The 13,966-nt window shown below is 44.5% G+C and overlaps 1 protein-coding gene across 4 annotated transcripts in view; it reads right to left on the bottom strand.

Annotated features, from left to right (window-relative positions):
- ARID1B (AT-rich interaction domain 1B) overlaps window positions 1–13,966 on the bottom strand; it is a 429,020-nt gene that overhangs the window by 29,089 nt on the left and 385,965 nt on the right. For 2 of the 4 annotated variants that reach the window (XM_066248338.1, XM_066248339.1), the window contains 3 exons: window positions 13,049–13,194; window positions 5,731–5,840; window positions 4,845–5,003 (listed from right to left, as the gene is read on the bottom strand). In XM_066248338.1, the coding sequence (XP_066104435.1) occupies window positions 4,845–5,003; window positions 5,731–5,840; window positions 13,049–13,194 (415 nt within the window). The remainder of the gene's footprint in view (window positions 1–4,844; window positions 5,004–5,730; window positions 5,841–13,048; window positions 13,195–13,966) is intronic. The other 2 variants (XM_066248340.1, XM_066248342.1) reach the window with 1 other exon arrangement.

Below are 13,966 nucleotides of genomic sequence, written 5' to 3'. Positions count from 1 at the left end.
AGCTTTTAGGGTGAGATGGATAAATGTATCACGTGACCAAGACAAGCGTCAAGAGTGAGTCTTAGACGGATGTAACAGAGGGAATCTGGTCATTTTAAAAAAATAAAACATTGTTCAGACTTAAATATTATATTTCTTTCTCTGCAGACTGGTACCAAATGACCCATGGACCGGTACTGGTCTGCGGCCCGGGGATTGGGGACCACTGGTTTATGCAATGCTCTAATTCTTGGTCCCTTATTTTTCTAACTAGACTTGATACTAACAGGTCAAAGTTGCTGATGTGGCAGGCACACCATCTGAATTATGTGATTGGGGAAGGGAACACTTTCAGTCCTAAATGTTCTAAGTCTCTGTATTTGTAACAGTATTACAAATCTATTACGCGGATTATAGTATTTGTAACATTTGCTACTCGGGGTTTATTGTACTCAATCACTTCTAAATTCCCTATAAGGATTTCTAGGTTATCATTTGCGACATAGAACCATTATTTAGATGGAGTTTTCCTTAACTCTTCTGCATGAAATTTAGCTTAACGTGATTTAAAACATATTGCTGAAATCTGGGGGATTAAATGACACGATAGCCACTGAGGTTTTTGGCGAGATGATCCCCGCTTTAGCGGGGCCTGAGCGAGGACGCCCGAGAACAGCGCCAATGGCGTGTGGCGGCTTCCTGAGGAGCAGCCCTTCTCCCAGCAAGGGTCGCTGAAAGTTTCAGCCTTCAGCTTAGAAGTATCGAGGCATAAAATCTTGACATTGAATATAGAGAAAGGGGTGAAACAGTTGATGTAAATAAAAAAATGTGGCGTGGCAGGAAAAGAGACAGTGCGGAAACTGAACTGCAAGTCACTTAAAAACTACTTCAGATGAAACTGAAAAATAGACGCACACGTCCCTATTATGTCTTCACTCCCCGAGAACGTACTGGGCCACGGAACACGCTGTATAGACAACTGTAAATTTTAAAAATCTATTTTCCTGTTCTTAAAATCAAGAACTATTTGACTGGGGGAAAAAAACGACCGTGCTAACATTTGACATCACATTGTCATACTGATCACATTTCAGGCTCTTTGCCATCATTAATGGGGTAAGTAGTCATTATCAGGAAGTTTCTTTCCTTTTCGGGAGGTACTCTAAAGAAATGGATCCAATGTTTTAAAATAAGTGAAAATTTGAAATAAAGGACATGAGTAAAAAAGCATTCTCAACTAAAATCAATTAAAAAAAATCCTGCCTCCCCCTTGCATTCCATTTGTGAAAAACTGAAAAAGTTTAACATTTGATTTCAGGATAAGAGAAATAAGAGCTATCATTTCAATGTAAAATTACTCTGAGGAGGCCGACCAACATCCTGAACCTAAGATTCACCTGCCATCGCGGGCCTGGTCCTCTCTGACCCCAAACTGAGCAGCTCAGCTCCAAGAGGACTTGCTCCTCCTGGGGAGGAGCGGGCTCTCCTAGCCCAAGACCGGCCCAGAACTGGCTTCACTGTACATATTTTAACTTTCCTCACCTTCCTTTGTTAAACAAACTTATGTTTAACATCTGCATAACTCAGTTTGTTCTCTTAAAATTAGAAAAACTTGATGAAGGTTATGGTTCTTAATAGAATCAGTTTATTTTTTCATAGTTTTTAGGGCTTCAAAAAAGCATTTTCACGGCGTCACGCTGCCGGGAAAGGCATGTGAATGAAGAAGCGCAGGGCTCAGCTCGTGTGTGAGGCCCGGGGCCGCCCCCTGCCTGCTCGCTCAGCTCGGCCTCACTGCGGGCTTTGTCCTCCCTGGGCGGCACCTGGTTACATGGTGCAGACACGGCCACAGTGTGCGTGGAATGATCTGTCTACCCTCCACTCCCCTGACTCGACTTGAGGACCCAGCAGGCAGGGTTCCTGCTGACGAGAGATCGCCAGCAGCGAGTGTGCACTGAAGGTGCTCTGTCTTACTGGTTCTATGGAAGAACCCTCACATGGACGGAACAGGTCTGATAAGTCTGGCACCATCCAAGTCGGAGTTAACGGCTGACTAAAACACCCTATCAGAAGCACTTCTGTGAGCAGGGTGCTAAGTGAAGACGCAGGCCATCAAGCGAGACCGAAAGCTGAGACGGAACGTGCCCAGAGCCGACACTGAGCGGCTCTGCTCCCAGCCGCACGGGCTGCTTCCCAGCTGACCACCAAAGTGATTATTACTCGGGTGTCCAGACAGAGAAAGAGGCCATGAAGAGAAGCGGAGGCCGTAGGAAATACGGAGTACATGCTTTATCACTGATCAGGCGCCATACAGACCCACGGACCTCTTGTGTCCAGACATCAGCTAGGATGTGGCTTTAGATAAACGTCATTGTCCACTCTGCCCACTGACAGAGGCTACACTAACAAGCTCTGCAGAAGGACGGGCTGACTCCCCCATCTCATCTTGATTCAGTGTTGTAAAAATTGTATCTTATTGCATGGAACTGCTGTGGAGGCAAGAAAGAGGAGTGGAGATTGCTGAGAAATTACAGTGAGACATTATTATAGTGCCACAAATGTTTTCCTTGCATATAATTTAATTAAGTCTATAAGTACATTTTTCCTCGAGTCTTTTAGGCAGATTTACATTTCAGCAGTCTTTACCATATGCCTGGTAAGATGTGTATGTGCAAATGTTTATTTTTATTTTAGAATGTTTTGCAACAACACAGTGTTGGTCCATAGAACACTGTCAACGCACAGAACATCTTTACGATGCAGACCATGTTGGGCCTGTCATTAGACAGGCTTTATTAAGGACACTGGTCAGAGCAACTCTAAGTACAAAGAGAGCCTATCCCAGACAGAGCAGGTAGATACTCCTAGGCTGTGCATATCTGTAGTGATCTGATAACAGAGATAATCTGAGGTCCTTCATTACAATCTGCTTGGTCCTTTCTTGAATTAGCATCTCATTCAAGAGAATGGCTGTTTTTTCATCTAACGCCTCCCACCACGTCAAATTGTAGTGTCTCTTGTCCCTGCCTACCACTGGAGCCAGAAGTTTGTATGCAAGTTCTTAACATGGTTATGGTACAGGAAGAGATAATAGGTGTGGAAATATTTGTGAAAAAGAGAAAAGTCATATGCAATTTTAAATATAATTGTATTATAATTGGAAAATGAAGTTAATAATTCAGTTTGCGTTTTTTTTTCCCTATTTAAGTAGAAAGTGGGTGTATTCAACTAGGAAGTGAAAATACAATTAATATCTCAATCATTCTTTATAATTCAGGAATCAGCAAGGTGGAACTTTTAAACATATAGTCTATCAGAAGTCATTGTTTTTAATAAGTTGGTTATAATTCTTTTAAGGTTTTAAAGATTTTCAACCTCTAAAAATTTTTCCCTCTGAGCCAACATACGAATGTTTTTGGAAAGTTATTTGAGTTGTACCTGCTAACTTGAGAGTATTAGTGATCCAAAAATGCTTGTCTTATGATGAAGACAAGACAAAAAACCAGGGTAGAATCATGGAAAACCCCCCACAACGTTGGCTGCCTTCTGGGATGCACAGCAAATAACACAAAGACATGGAAATTAAGGAGCCGCGCTCTCCCATCCCATCAGTTCTGCTGAGCCCACCCTAGGAGCACTTTGCATTTCATCGTCATTGTTGCAAAAGCGAAACACGTCTACAGAGAAGGTTAACAGCGAATAGCTACCCTTTCTTCCCCTGGAAAGGAAAATGCTGGTTAGGCTAGAGCTCCCTATGAATTTTACAAACATTTACTGGAAACACCAACTCTTCAAACCTTCCGCTCTATCTGCTTAAACCAGTGAACGGCTAATTAATAGCAGCCTCCTTCTGAGTTTTGACTAGATTGCCAGACTTCTCAGAGTCCTCTCCAATTTGCTTTTCCAGAGCTGAGCTCTCCAATACACTGTCTTACAAAAATTAGCGTGTTAATTAAGCCTTCTTGGCAAGTAATTGCATGTTAAGGTTCTTTTCTTTTCTTAAAAGATCTTTTGACTCCCTATATGAATGTAAAATAAAGGTTACTACAGTGCCATCCTTTTTTTTTTAATGGCACAGAATTAATTTCTTTAGTAGAAAAATACAGACTCTATGGGCAAAAGAACATCAAGTCTAAAAAATTTCCCTTACACACACATTATCATTTTTGTTTTTCATATATCATATGGAAATCAACACTTAATTTCAGATTATCAGCTGACTTGTACAGGATATAGTTTTTCATCTTAACTGATTCTAATGTGGGCACACATCATTAATCTAAAAGCAGCATTCCAAATAGTCACGTGCACGGTTATTTCTACAACTTTTCTGATAATTCCTGACAAGTGGATTGAGACAAAGGAAGGCTGATCCTACTAAACCATGCCCAGAGTGTAATTATTTCTATTTTCAGGTAGGCAGTTTTATAATAAGATGTTGCAGATATAACAGCCCATGAAAGATTGAGACCAAAGGCCACACTTGTCATTTACTCCATGGCTGCTTACTGGTTCCCACGTAACTGGAGAAGTAACCTGTTTTACATTGGTTAAGTGCACAGCGGATTGAGACGTTTAAACAAAGTCACTGTGTGAGGGGTCTGGACTCAGGAACACAATTGCGTGCTTGTGCAGAGGCGCTCTTTACAAATCTCCGTTTCACTAGCAAATCAACTTCCCCGGTACACATCAACTTTATTCATTTTGTTACTAACGTAATAATAAAGACATCCCTTTCATGGATAACGTATCGAAGAGAAAGACTTATACAACAAATAAATAAGCAAGCATTCAAGTAAAATTAGTTAATTATCAAAAAACCCCGAAAAAACCCCACAAAAAAAACAAAAAAACCCAGTGCCACTTACAGGGCTTGATGGAGTCTTTGGCCAGCCTGGGCTGCTAATGCTATCGCTTTCATCTCCATGAAATGAGGAGATGCTAGCAGAGCTGGGGGACATGGGGGAAGGGACTGGCAGGTTGCCGGGGGTTGGGGGCTGAGAAATACCCTGAGAGCTGTAGCTATCCTGTGGTAGAGGAATAAAAAAACAAAAAAGACAAAGGTAGGGCAAACTTTATTTAAAATAACAAAATGTACATCCAGTTTAACAGACTAATTTTTTTATACATAAAGACATGTACAGACAGACACACAAAACACACACACACATAAAGAGGTATTAAAACAACATTCTTAATTAGTATAATTTGGTAAGTTTGCTGGTTGCTGGATAAGGTCACTAAGCCACCATGCTTACTGCAAGCTTGCATGGAATGCTAAAGCATGGGTTACTCCTTGTGAAAGGAAGAAAGAAAAAAAAAAAGCTGTTCACCTTATTTATCAAATAAGGCAGGAAAGCAAAATATTAAGTATGTTGTTGTTGCGGAGGCGGCCCAAACAGGAAGCTATAAACCGAAGGCAGAGAGAACGGCTGCAAGAATCCAAACCAGGCAAGACCCTTCCTTCTCCCCACCCCCAAAGCACTTCTCTCAGGTGGTCTTGGCCCTCCACCCCTCTCCCATGACCGTGAGTTAATGCCGTCAGAACTAGTAACTTTCAGATCCACAGCATGGTGGGGGTGGGGAGGGGAAAGAAAGACTACAAACGTGTTGCACAAAATGAAGGCATGCAGAGAGAAGAACCCGGACACGGAAAACAAGGCGCCAGCCAGCCAACACCCGTGACACAAGCACGTGGCAGCTGCAGCAAAGCCAGGCGGCCCCCACACCGCGTGCAGACGAGAAAGGAGATACCTTCGCCTTGCTCTCGGGCTGTGGAGTGCCTTCTTCTTTACTGTCTGCTTTCAGAGGCAGGGGCAATTTGGATTCGCCAGGAGACATCATATCTGCAAGACCCATAGATGCTAATCGAAAACAGGAGAAAGAGTTTAGGATTATACATGTGACTGGCAGGCCGAGCTCCGCTCACGCAAGTGACTGAGTGAGGCCCGGGGCACCGGGTTTCCCTTGAAGGAAGAAAAGAAAGAAGAAATCGTAATTCAGAGCAACTCATTGCTGACATCTAAACAGCATGGCATTCTGGCAATTCTTTATCTTAAAAAAAAAAAAAAAAAAGAAACCATTTATTCAAGACCCAAACACTGAAAGTGGCTAACAGCAATATTACGTAATAGAGAGTGATGAGGGCACAGGAGCCCAATCTTTAAACTGCTAATCAGGTTGCTGAAAGCAAATGCTGGTTGTATTTTTTTTTTTAACCTGGTGACTAGAGGATTTAGTTCTTTCTCAATTTACTAAATTCACAGACTCCATTGTTTGCAAAATCATTTCACATTTTACACTGTTTCATTTAAACATCTTATCGACTGCATGTGGCCTAGTTTATAATAATGCAAGACAATCGTAACAGATGACATCAAAGACAATGATCAAAAAGTAAGTTGTGAAGAAAAGTGTCCAACTATTTTCTCCTTCCAGCCTGCTGCCCTGCATACCCTTATCAATCCTCGGCAGGGCTTAAAATGCCCAGGTCAGACGCCCACACTAGCTCAAGGACCAACCTGACAATCCCAGCAAAACTCATTTTCTGTCTCTAGGCTCCGAAATTCAATCAAGTTCATCTGTGCTTTAGAATGAAAGGGTCACCAAAGAACAACTGATTTATACACATTTACTGCAAATACCAACGGGCATTTTCAAGTGGAAAACTGGGGGTTTGGATTTCTTTTTCAAAGAACACCGAGGCTACGGTAGGGAATGAGTGTCGATATCCAGGGAATCACAGCTGAATTTCTACAGAACCCCGCTGTGAAAACCATCTGCACAGCTCTGGGCTGAGTGCGACACCAGACAGACTTGTGAGGAGCCAGAGCGAGCAGAGAGGAGGTGGAAAAGAGAGACGGGAGGGAACTGTGAGCCTTTTATGAGCAAGTGAAGCCCGGAGAGCATTCTTATTTCAAAACCAGATAGACCTGAGGGTTTGTGGACAGGACCCACTTTCCACCGGCCATCGACAGGGCTGGCTGTAGCCAGGCAGTGCCTGCACATGAAGCACAATGTGCCAAAACAGAGAGAGAGAAAAGAAAAAGGAAGCTTTAAAACAGGCCCCACAGAATGCCCACTACAAAATGATTATTGCACATATTCGTGTATTACTATGTTTTAGAAAATAATTAGTTTTAATTACAGCCGGGAGGGAGCGAGCAGGGCTCTGGTGAGTTGGCTGGCAGGCTCGGCGGTGCTAATTTGCTAATATCGTTAGCATCGCTGCAGGTTGAGACCAGAGGTCCTGCCAAAGCAGCCTGGCCGCCACGTGCCCGGTCGGCATGGGCACATGCGGCGCGGCCCTCTGAAAGCCGGCCGGCCTGCCAGCGGCGTTTTCCAAAGCCCACGTGCAGCCCCGCCAGCCCTTGAAGCCACCACCACACACACAGATCATAATTGGGATGTTTTTCTTTTTTATCCAAATTACTTTCAATACTTAGACTTTAAGAACTGGAACAAAAAGCTTTTTCAAGTGGTGCAGCTGCAGAGAAAAATCTATTGGGATCAGCTAAAAATGCTGTTATTTTTGTGAATGTGTGAAACCTCAAAAAAAAAAAAAGCCGCTGAGCGAGATTCACACGAAGAAGTCTGGCGTGCTGCTTCGGGTGGTAGAGGGTTTAGCAAGATAGGAACCGGAGGTCTGCACATCGAGGAAGACCCTTTGTAGACGAACAGAAGGGGAAAGAACAGGATGAGTGTGCAGAGAGACTTATTTACGAACATGCACGTCCCCTTGCTAGTTATTCGGGGAGGGGGGTTCAAAGGGACGACTGCCACACAATCCCAGAAAAGTGGCAAAGTCATGGGCACATGGTTTCCGTTAAGACCTGCTTCTTCAAAGGTTTTAACAAATTGTTTTGTCAGTATCTGTAGTATATTATGCCTAAATGTTATTTAAAAATAAAAAATAGTAACTTTCTTTGTGCATTAAATGTGTTAATGTACAGAAAAGCAATTTTTAAGCATAAGGAACTACAGTCAATATGTATTATGGTAATTAATAATTTACACCAACTTAAAAATTAAGATTTAGACAAATATAAGCATATATATTGATTTGAAATTCTCCAAACTTCTTCATTTAAACATATAAAAAATATTATCTATTTTAAAACGGGCATCTGAGTTATACAAATATAAAAACTGTGGAAAACTGCCCTGATTTATTATTTTGAGAGATAAATAAGGATGGTATAAAGAGTAACAGTTATTTATTGTAGTTCTCCTGCCTTACAATGTTAAGTTTTACTCTACTAAAGGGAATGTAAGGTCTTTCCTTACTGTGGTTTTTACTGTTTTTTTGTTGAAATGCCTATTTTTGACTTCTCAGTAGGAGTCTCACTGAATCACAGGGAGCCATGGGCCTCCCAGGGCGACGGCACTCCAGGGGCACTGTGCTCCCCTCTCCCGGAAGAGAAAGACCACCCTTACGGCATGGATGTGGTGAATACGGGCGCCAGGCTCCCCGGGGCACGGAAGCCAGCATGCGGTGTCCCGACGTGAAGGGGACATGAAGGGGTGGCAGAGGACCCGTGGGTGGGGTGCGGGCTGCAAAGGCGCTGCAAAGGCGCTGCAGCTCTAGCCTCCAGCCTTCCCGTTGGAACTCAAGGGCCGGAATGATTCTTTAAAGTGAGTGCGGCGGCTACTTCACCTTGGATTTAATATGTTTGGAAGGAATGTAGAGATCATGTGGTGCGAACGAAAGTGAACTTAAACATTCATTCCTACGCTCCCAACTTCCTTTCTCAGTCTCCTTACAAGGCTGCAAACCATCCCCAGGAGACGGGGAAGGAGGACCGGAAATGCACAAACAGTTCTTTTCACAGGAAGTAACATTACACACTCTGCAGAATATTTTATTTCTTGTTTCTGAAAACACAAAAGAGCATACCTATACACATCTGTAGATACTCATGACTGTTTTCATATGTGTCAAATATATAAAGAAAAACTGTTAACATAACACATACAAAGTACATGAGGAACGCTCAGGGAACACACGACTTTCTGTCCAGGTCAGCAGGGCTGGGAAGAACCCCCCCAGACTTCCCCATGTTGACGTAACTCCACGTGGCCGTGCAAATGAGATGGGGACCCCACTGTCCTCAGCCCTCCCCTCCCCAGCCGGCCCAGGGAAACACGCAGCCTGAGCCTAACCAGCATGCTTGTGAGGCAGCACGCTTCATGGGGGTGCGGGGATGGGGTTCACCTCCATGGGCAGCGGGCTCGCTGCTCCCAAGAAAGCCCTGGTCACGTGCAAAGTCCACAGCGACTGATACACTTGGCACAACTCAGTGGACGTGTTTACCAGTCAAGAGATACGGATTTCATAATTTATCAAGTCTTTTGTATTTTTTTTTTGGGGGGGAGCAATTCATCTAAAATAATTAAATGAAAGCAAGCAAAAAAAGCCAATAATATTTATAAACTACCTAGACAACCACTTGCCATGGTGCTAAAAATCTGAGACTTCCTTTGTGAAGCAGCCGAAAATAAGACAGAAAACAGCTCTGACTGGTAGATTTATAGTCTAGGCATAGCTTCGTAAACCTTTCTTTTTTGGTCCTGGCCGGTTGGCTCAGCAGTAGAGCGTTGGCCTGGCGTGTGGGGGACCCGGGTTCGATTCCCGGCCAGGGCACATAGGAGAAGAGCCCATTTGCTTCTCCACCCCCACCCCCCCTTCCTCTCTGTCTCTCTCTTCCCCTCCCGCAGCCAAGGCTCCATTGGAGCAAAGATGGCCCGGGCGCTGGGGATGGCTCCTTGGCCTCTGCCCCAGGCGCTAGAGTGGCTCTGGTCGCGGCAGAGCGATGCCCCGGAGGGCAGAGCATCGCCCCCTGGTGGGCAGAGTGTTGCCCCTGGTGGGCGTGCCGGGTGGATCCTGGTCGGGTGCATGCGGGAGTCTGTCTGTCTCTCCGTTTCCAGCTTCAGAAAAATACAAAAAAAAAAAAAAAAAAGTATTTTTTAATGTCAAAACAGCAAATTATCTGGTAAATGGCTGACGCCACACTGCGGGTGCCAGGACACTGTTCAGCAAAACACCTCTAAACCTAGCTTGAGCACGCCCACGTAAAAATCACCTGCGCGTGCATTAGCAGTGCAGGGGCGGGGCGGGAGTCTGTACTTTTAATCAGCATCGCAGGGGATCTGACAAACAGGTCTCGCTTTTGGGGAACACTGAAGGAAGCTGTGGACACTGGGGCCTTTTTCCCTTGTCAGGGCTGCTGGAGCTAGTCCACGCCGTATGAGGACACTGAGGGGACACTGTGGGGTCCAGCAGAAAGATCCATGACTGGGATGGGACAGGGCTGGGTGTGAGAGGAAGGCCTGGCTCCGTGGTGCAGGGCTGCTCACTTCCTGTCTGTGGGCCACACTGCCGGAAATGCCCGACACACTGCGAGTGACTTCCGGGGGGCCACGTACAGCCACAGGCAGCAGGTGTGCTTCCCGGAACTTATTAGCTGTCTTCTTTAAGATGGTGGCGTATATGCTGACTAATGAACATTTCATGGTTAAAGATTATTATGAAATGAAACACATACAAGCATCTAAGTAGCTAACAACGTAAGTTCTTATGTAAGAGTGAATTTAACAAGGTTATATGTGATTTATAATTTTTCCCATAGTAATACATAATTCTAAGCTTTTAATCTAAGTACACTTTTGTTTTTAAAAGAAGAGCTCTGTTAGAGGAAAATTCCCCACTGCCTGCCATCCCACCTCCCCAGCATTTTCAGTGAAGAAATAGTTGTCACATTCATACTCACACTGACTCCATTTAAATAATTACTTGCTCACTGAAGCCTGGAACAATTTGTCACCACACAGGAGGGCTTTTTCTGGCCCTGTTCACTGTCTGTGGCACAACTGTTTGAACTCAGCAAAGAGGGTGCTGAACGCCAGGGGCACCTGCTGCGGAGTGCGGCTCAGAAACCCCGCCGCCAGCCCAGCCATTATTTGTATGATTTGCCCTTTCCCCAAAAGCGCCCTTTGATGGAGAGAATGCTTTGCCGTCGTCCCTGGGAACCTATGTCCATGGCCCCAACCACGCAGACGGATGTGATGGTGACTGAAACCTTTCCGGGCCCACCTCTAGAAAAGTTAAGCGTGCGCCTCAGACCAAACGCCCGCAGGTGCTGCTGTAACGCCCGGTCCCCTGTCACCTGCCACCCTCAGAGCCTGCCACACAGTCCCGGCAGACACGTGTGCCCATCCGGGGAGGACAGCAAGCCCTAAATCCTCAAGGTTCCTCGGAGGTGCTGCATGATTACTTTCTATCAGGTAGCATCTGACTTAATAAAGCTGATATAAAATCACATCAATGTGCAGAAAAAATTTGATAAATGTTTAAATTATTAAAAATTCAATATTTCAAAACATGCAATGCAATAAAAAAAAATATATACTACTAGCCCATACCAAAGCCTGTGAGGATAAATGGCCTTTCAAAGAACAGATTACCTCTGTATGAAATAACAAATAACTGAATTATCTGAATAATAGTAAAAAAGCCCTCTCTGTGAATCTCTGTTAAATTGGTTACTCCTTAGGAATACATAAATCTTCTTAGGCAGGGCACGGTGCCATCTGTTTGCTGTTGGTTATTTCTGCGGCTCAGGAGTCCAAAGGAAAGGGGGAAGAATGAGCATTGCTAATGGCAGGTGAGAATTTATTGTGTAGTTTCAATGCTCTGAAGTAATTTTATTTCAGCAAGCAGACAAAACCCATAATGCCATAACCCAGAGTCCCTATTACCTGGGACAGTGGGGGAGCGCCAGGCTGACAGCCCGTTCCAGCGCTCTGACTTCTCATTGCAAAGGCAGCCCCCCCCCCCCCCCCCACACATACACACACAGTAGCTCTCTGACTGCCTGCTGAGCTGAACTTCAGGACAGGCTACTTTGTTTACAAACTCTCATTACCACCAGTAGTTTCTATTGTTTCCTCTTCTGCAAACTTTTAAAGGGAAGTAATCAAAAAAAGGCACTACTAAATTAGACCCCAGTCACCAAGGCTTGGAAGGTCAGGACATCGTCCACCCAGCAGCTATGTCAGCTCTGCCTGACAAGCAACAACAGTCCCTGAGAGGCCTTTCCAAGAGGAAAGGTCAGGGTCATGGAGGCAGGGGGTCAGAGGAAATGACAGGAGAGAGGTGACCAGGGGACCCCAGCCTCTAGCGTGAGGGTCCTCCTACTGCCCTGGCTCCTCAGCTCTCTGTTAACTAAAGGAGATTCCCACTCCAGGGGACATCACTCACTCAGCAGGTGATGGAGAGAACCAGGCCAATGCAGTCACCCGGCGCTTACTCGGTGAGAGAGCAGTACAGTACTCACTGTCCCGGAGTGGCTAGGGGCCTCAGAGAGGTGGCTCAGGGTCTAAAGGGCCCCTAAGAACGTGGTATACTTGCATAGTTTGGGGCAGTCTTAATATTTCCACAAACTGACACAATTCTCTTACTATACTCATCAGGTAGGAATTGGTAAGAATGAAATTGAGATCATAAAGTGGGTTGAAAAAATCAAACCTGATGAAAAATTTAAAACAATTCATTAAAAAAATATGTAAGTTCTCAACAGAGATTCTCTGCAAAGAGCACTTATCCATGTAGTAGACATTTAAAGGTGCGTTTCCCTAAATGAAGAGAGTGCTTCAACCACCCCTTGTTCTGCCCTTCCATCACTTCCTCTGAAACAGGCTTTTAGCATCTGTCTCCACTACTATCAAATGGGGAATACAAATTTTGTCGTGGGTCATCCAAGACTCCCATAATGCCGCCCAGAAAGAACTTAGTGTATATATCTTTAGCAATTAATATCCCACACTTGAAATATGTCCACATTATTATACATGGAACGAATAAAAATAATTTACATAAAATGCAATCCTTAAGCCTTAAAACAGTTAACTAGAGAGAGCAAGTTTCCCAGAAGCAGAGGAGCCGTATTTGGCCCCCTTTCACGAAGCATCCAATGGCGGAGCCGGCTCCGTGCAGCCGACGGTGCAGACCTAGGAGAAGGGGGCGGGACGGGATGGGGGTGGGGGCAGCCGCCGAGGCCGGGCCGCCCATTACCTGCGGAGCTGTTGACCATGTTGGGCGTCATGCTGTAGGGCGGCGCCTGCGTGTTCATCAGACCGGAGCTGTTGTTCATGGGCTGGCTGTAGGGAGAGCTGGAAGCCATGAGTCCACTCTGGTTCATGCCCGGAAAGCTGCCTTGCCTGTGTGGAGAGAAAGCACACGCGTTGTGGACTGACCACGCATGGTGGCAGCGCTGTCTTTGCGCTGGGAGCCATTTCTCTTAACGCATTTCTGCAAGGGGTGGGGCTACTCTTTCTCATGTTTGCTTGAAATAACTTACTTCCTGGAGAGAGAGAGGCTGAACTCTATTGCTAAGTAATTATTGAATACACTATGAAAAAACTCCAATAATATAAATTCCACAAATTCCACATTTTTAAGGTTCCAAGATTTATGTAGAGGAATATACTCCAGAAAGGGGGTACTTGAAATAAGAACAGGAATTACAAAAGCAAGCAAAATTAAATTCTAACATTTAGAAAGATCTGACTCTTTATTAACAACATTCCTCAGTATCCTTGCATCAAAAAACAGAAGTCAAGAAATAAAAAACAAGTAAGCAATGTGGGAACGTTACTTAAGAGTAAATTCTTTGACCTAAATTTTCTGAATATGAGAGAAACTTCCTTCAACCCTATTATTTAACATTCTGAAATTATGTGCTATTAAAAACACATCAACTTCCCTACATTAAAATTATATAGTAAACATCAGATTTCTACTTTTTTTTGTGGGGTTTCCTGTGTCAGGAAGGAAGGGGAGCTTAAATGGCTGGAAATGTCCCTAATAGGCTCCTGTATTAATAGGCCACCCCTCCCCCACTGCCAAGCAGACTGCGGAACTTATCCCTTTGGTGACTTAGTTTGGTTAGTTTTGTGACTACACTATGATAGTCAAACTTCTTCACTCCTG

The sequence above is a fragment of the Saccopteryx bilineata genome, chromosome 12 (assembly GCF_036850765.1).
Source record: "Saccopteryx bilineata isolate mSacBil1 chromosome 12, mSacBil1_pri_phased_curated, whole genome shotgun sequence".
Classification (NCBI taxonomy): domain Eukaryota; kingdom Metazoa; phylum Chordata; class Mammalia; order Chiroptera; family Emballonuridae; genus Saccopteryx; species Saccopteryx bilineata.
The sequence above is the reverse complement of the archived record's forward strand: the minus strand, read 5'-3'. Positions and strand labels throughout refer to the sequence as shown.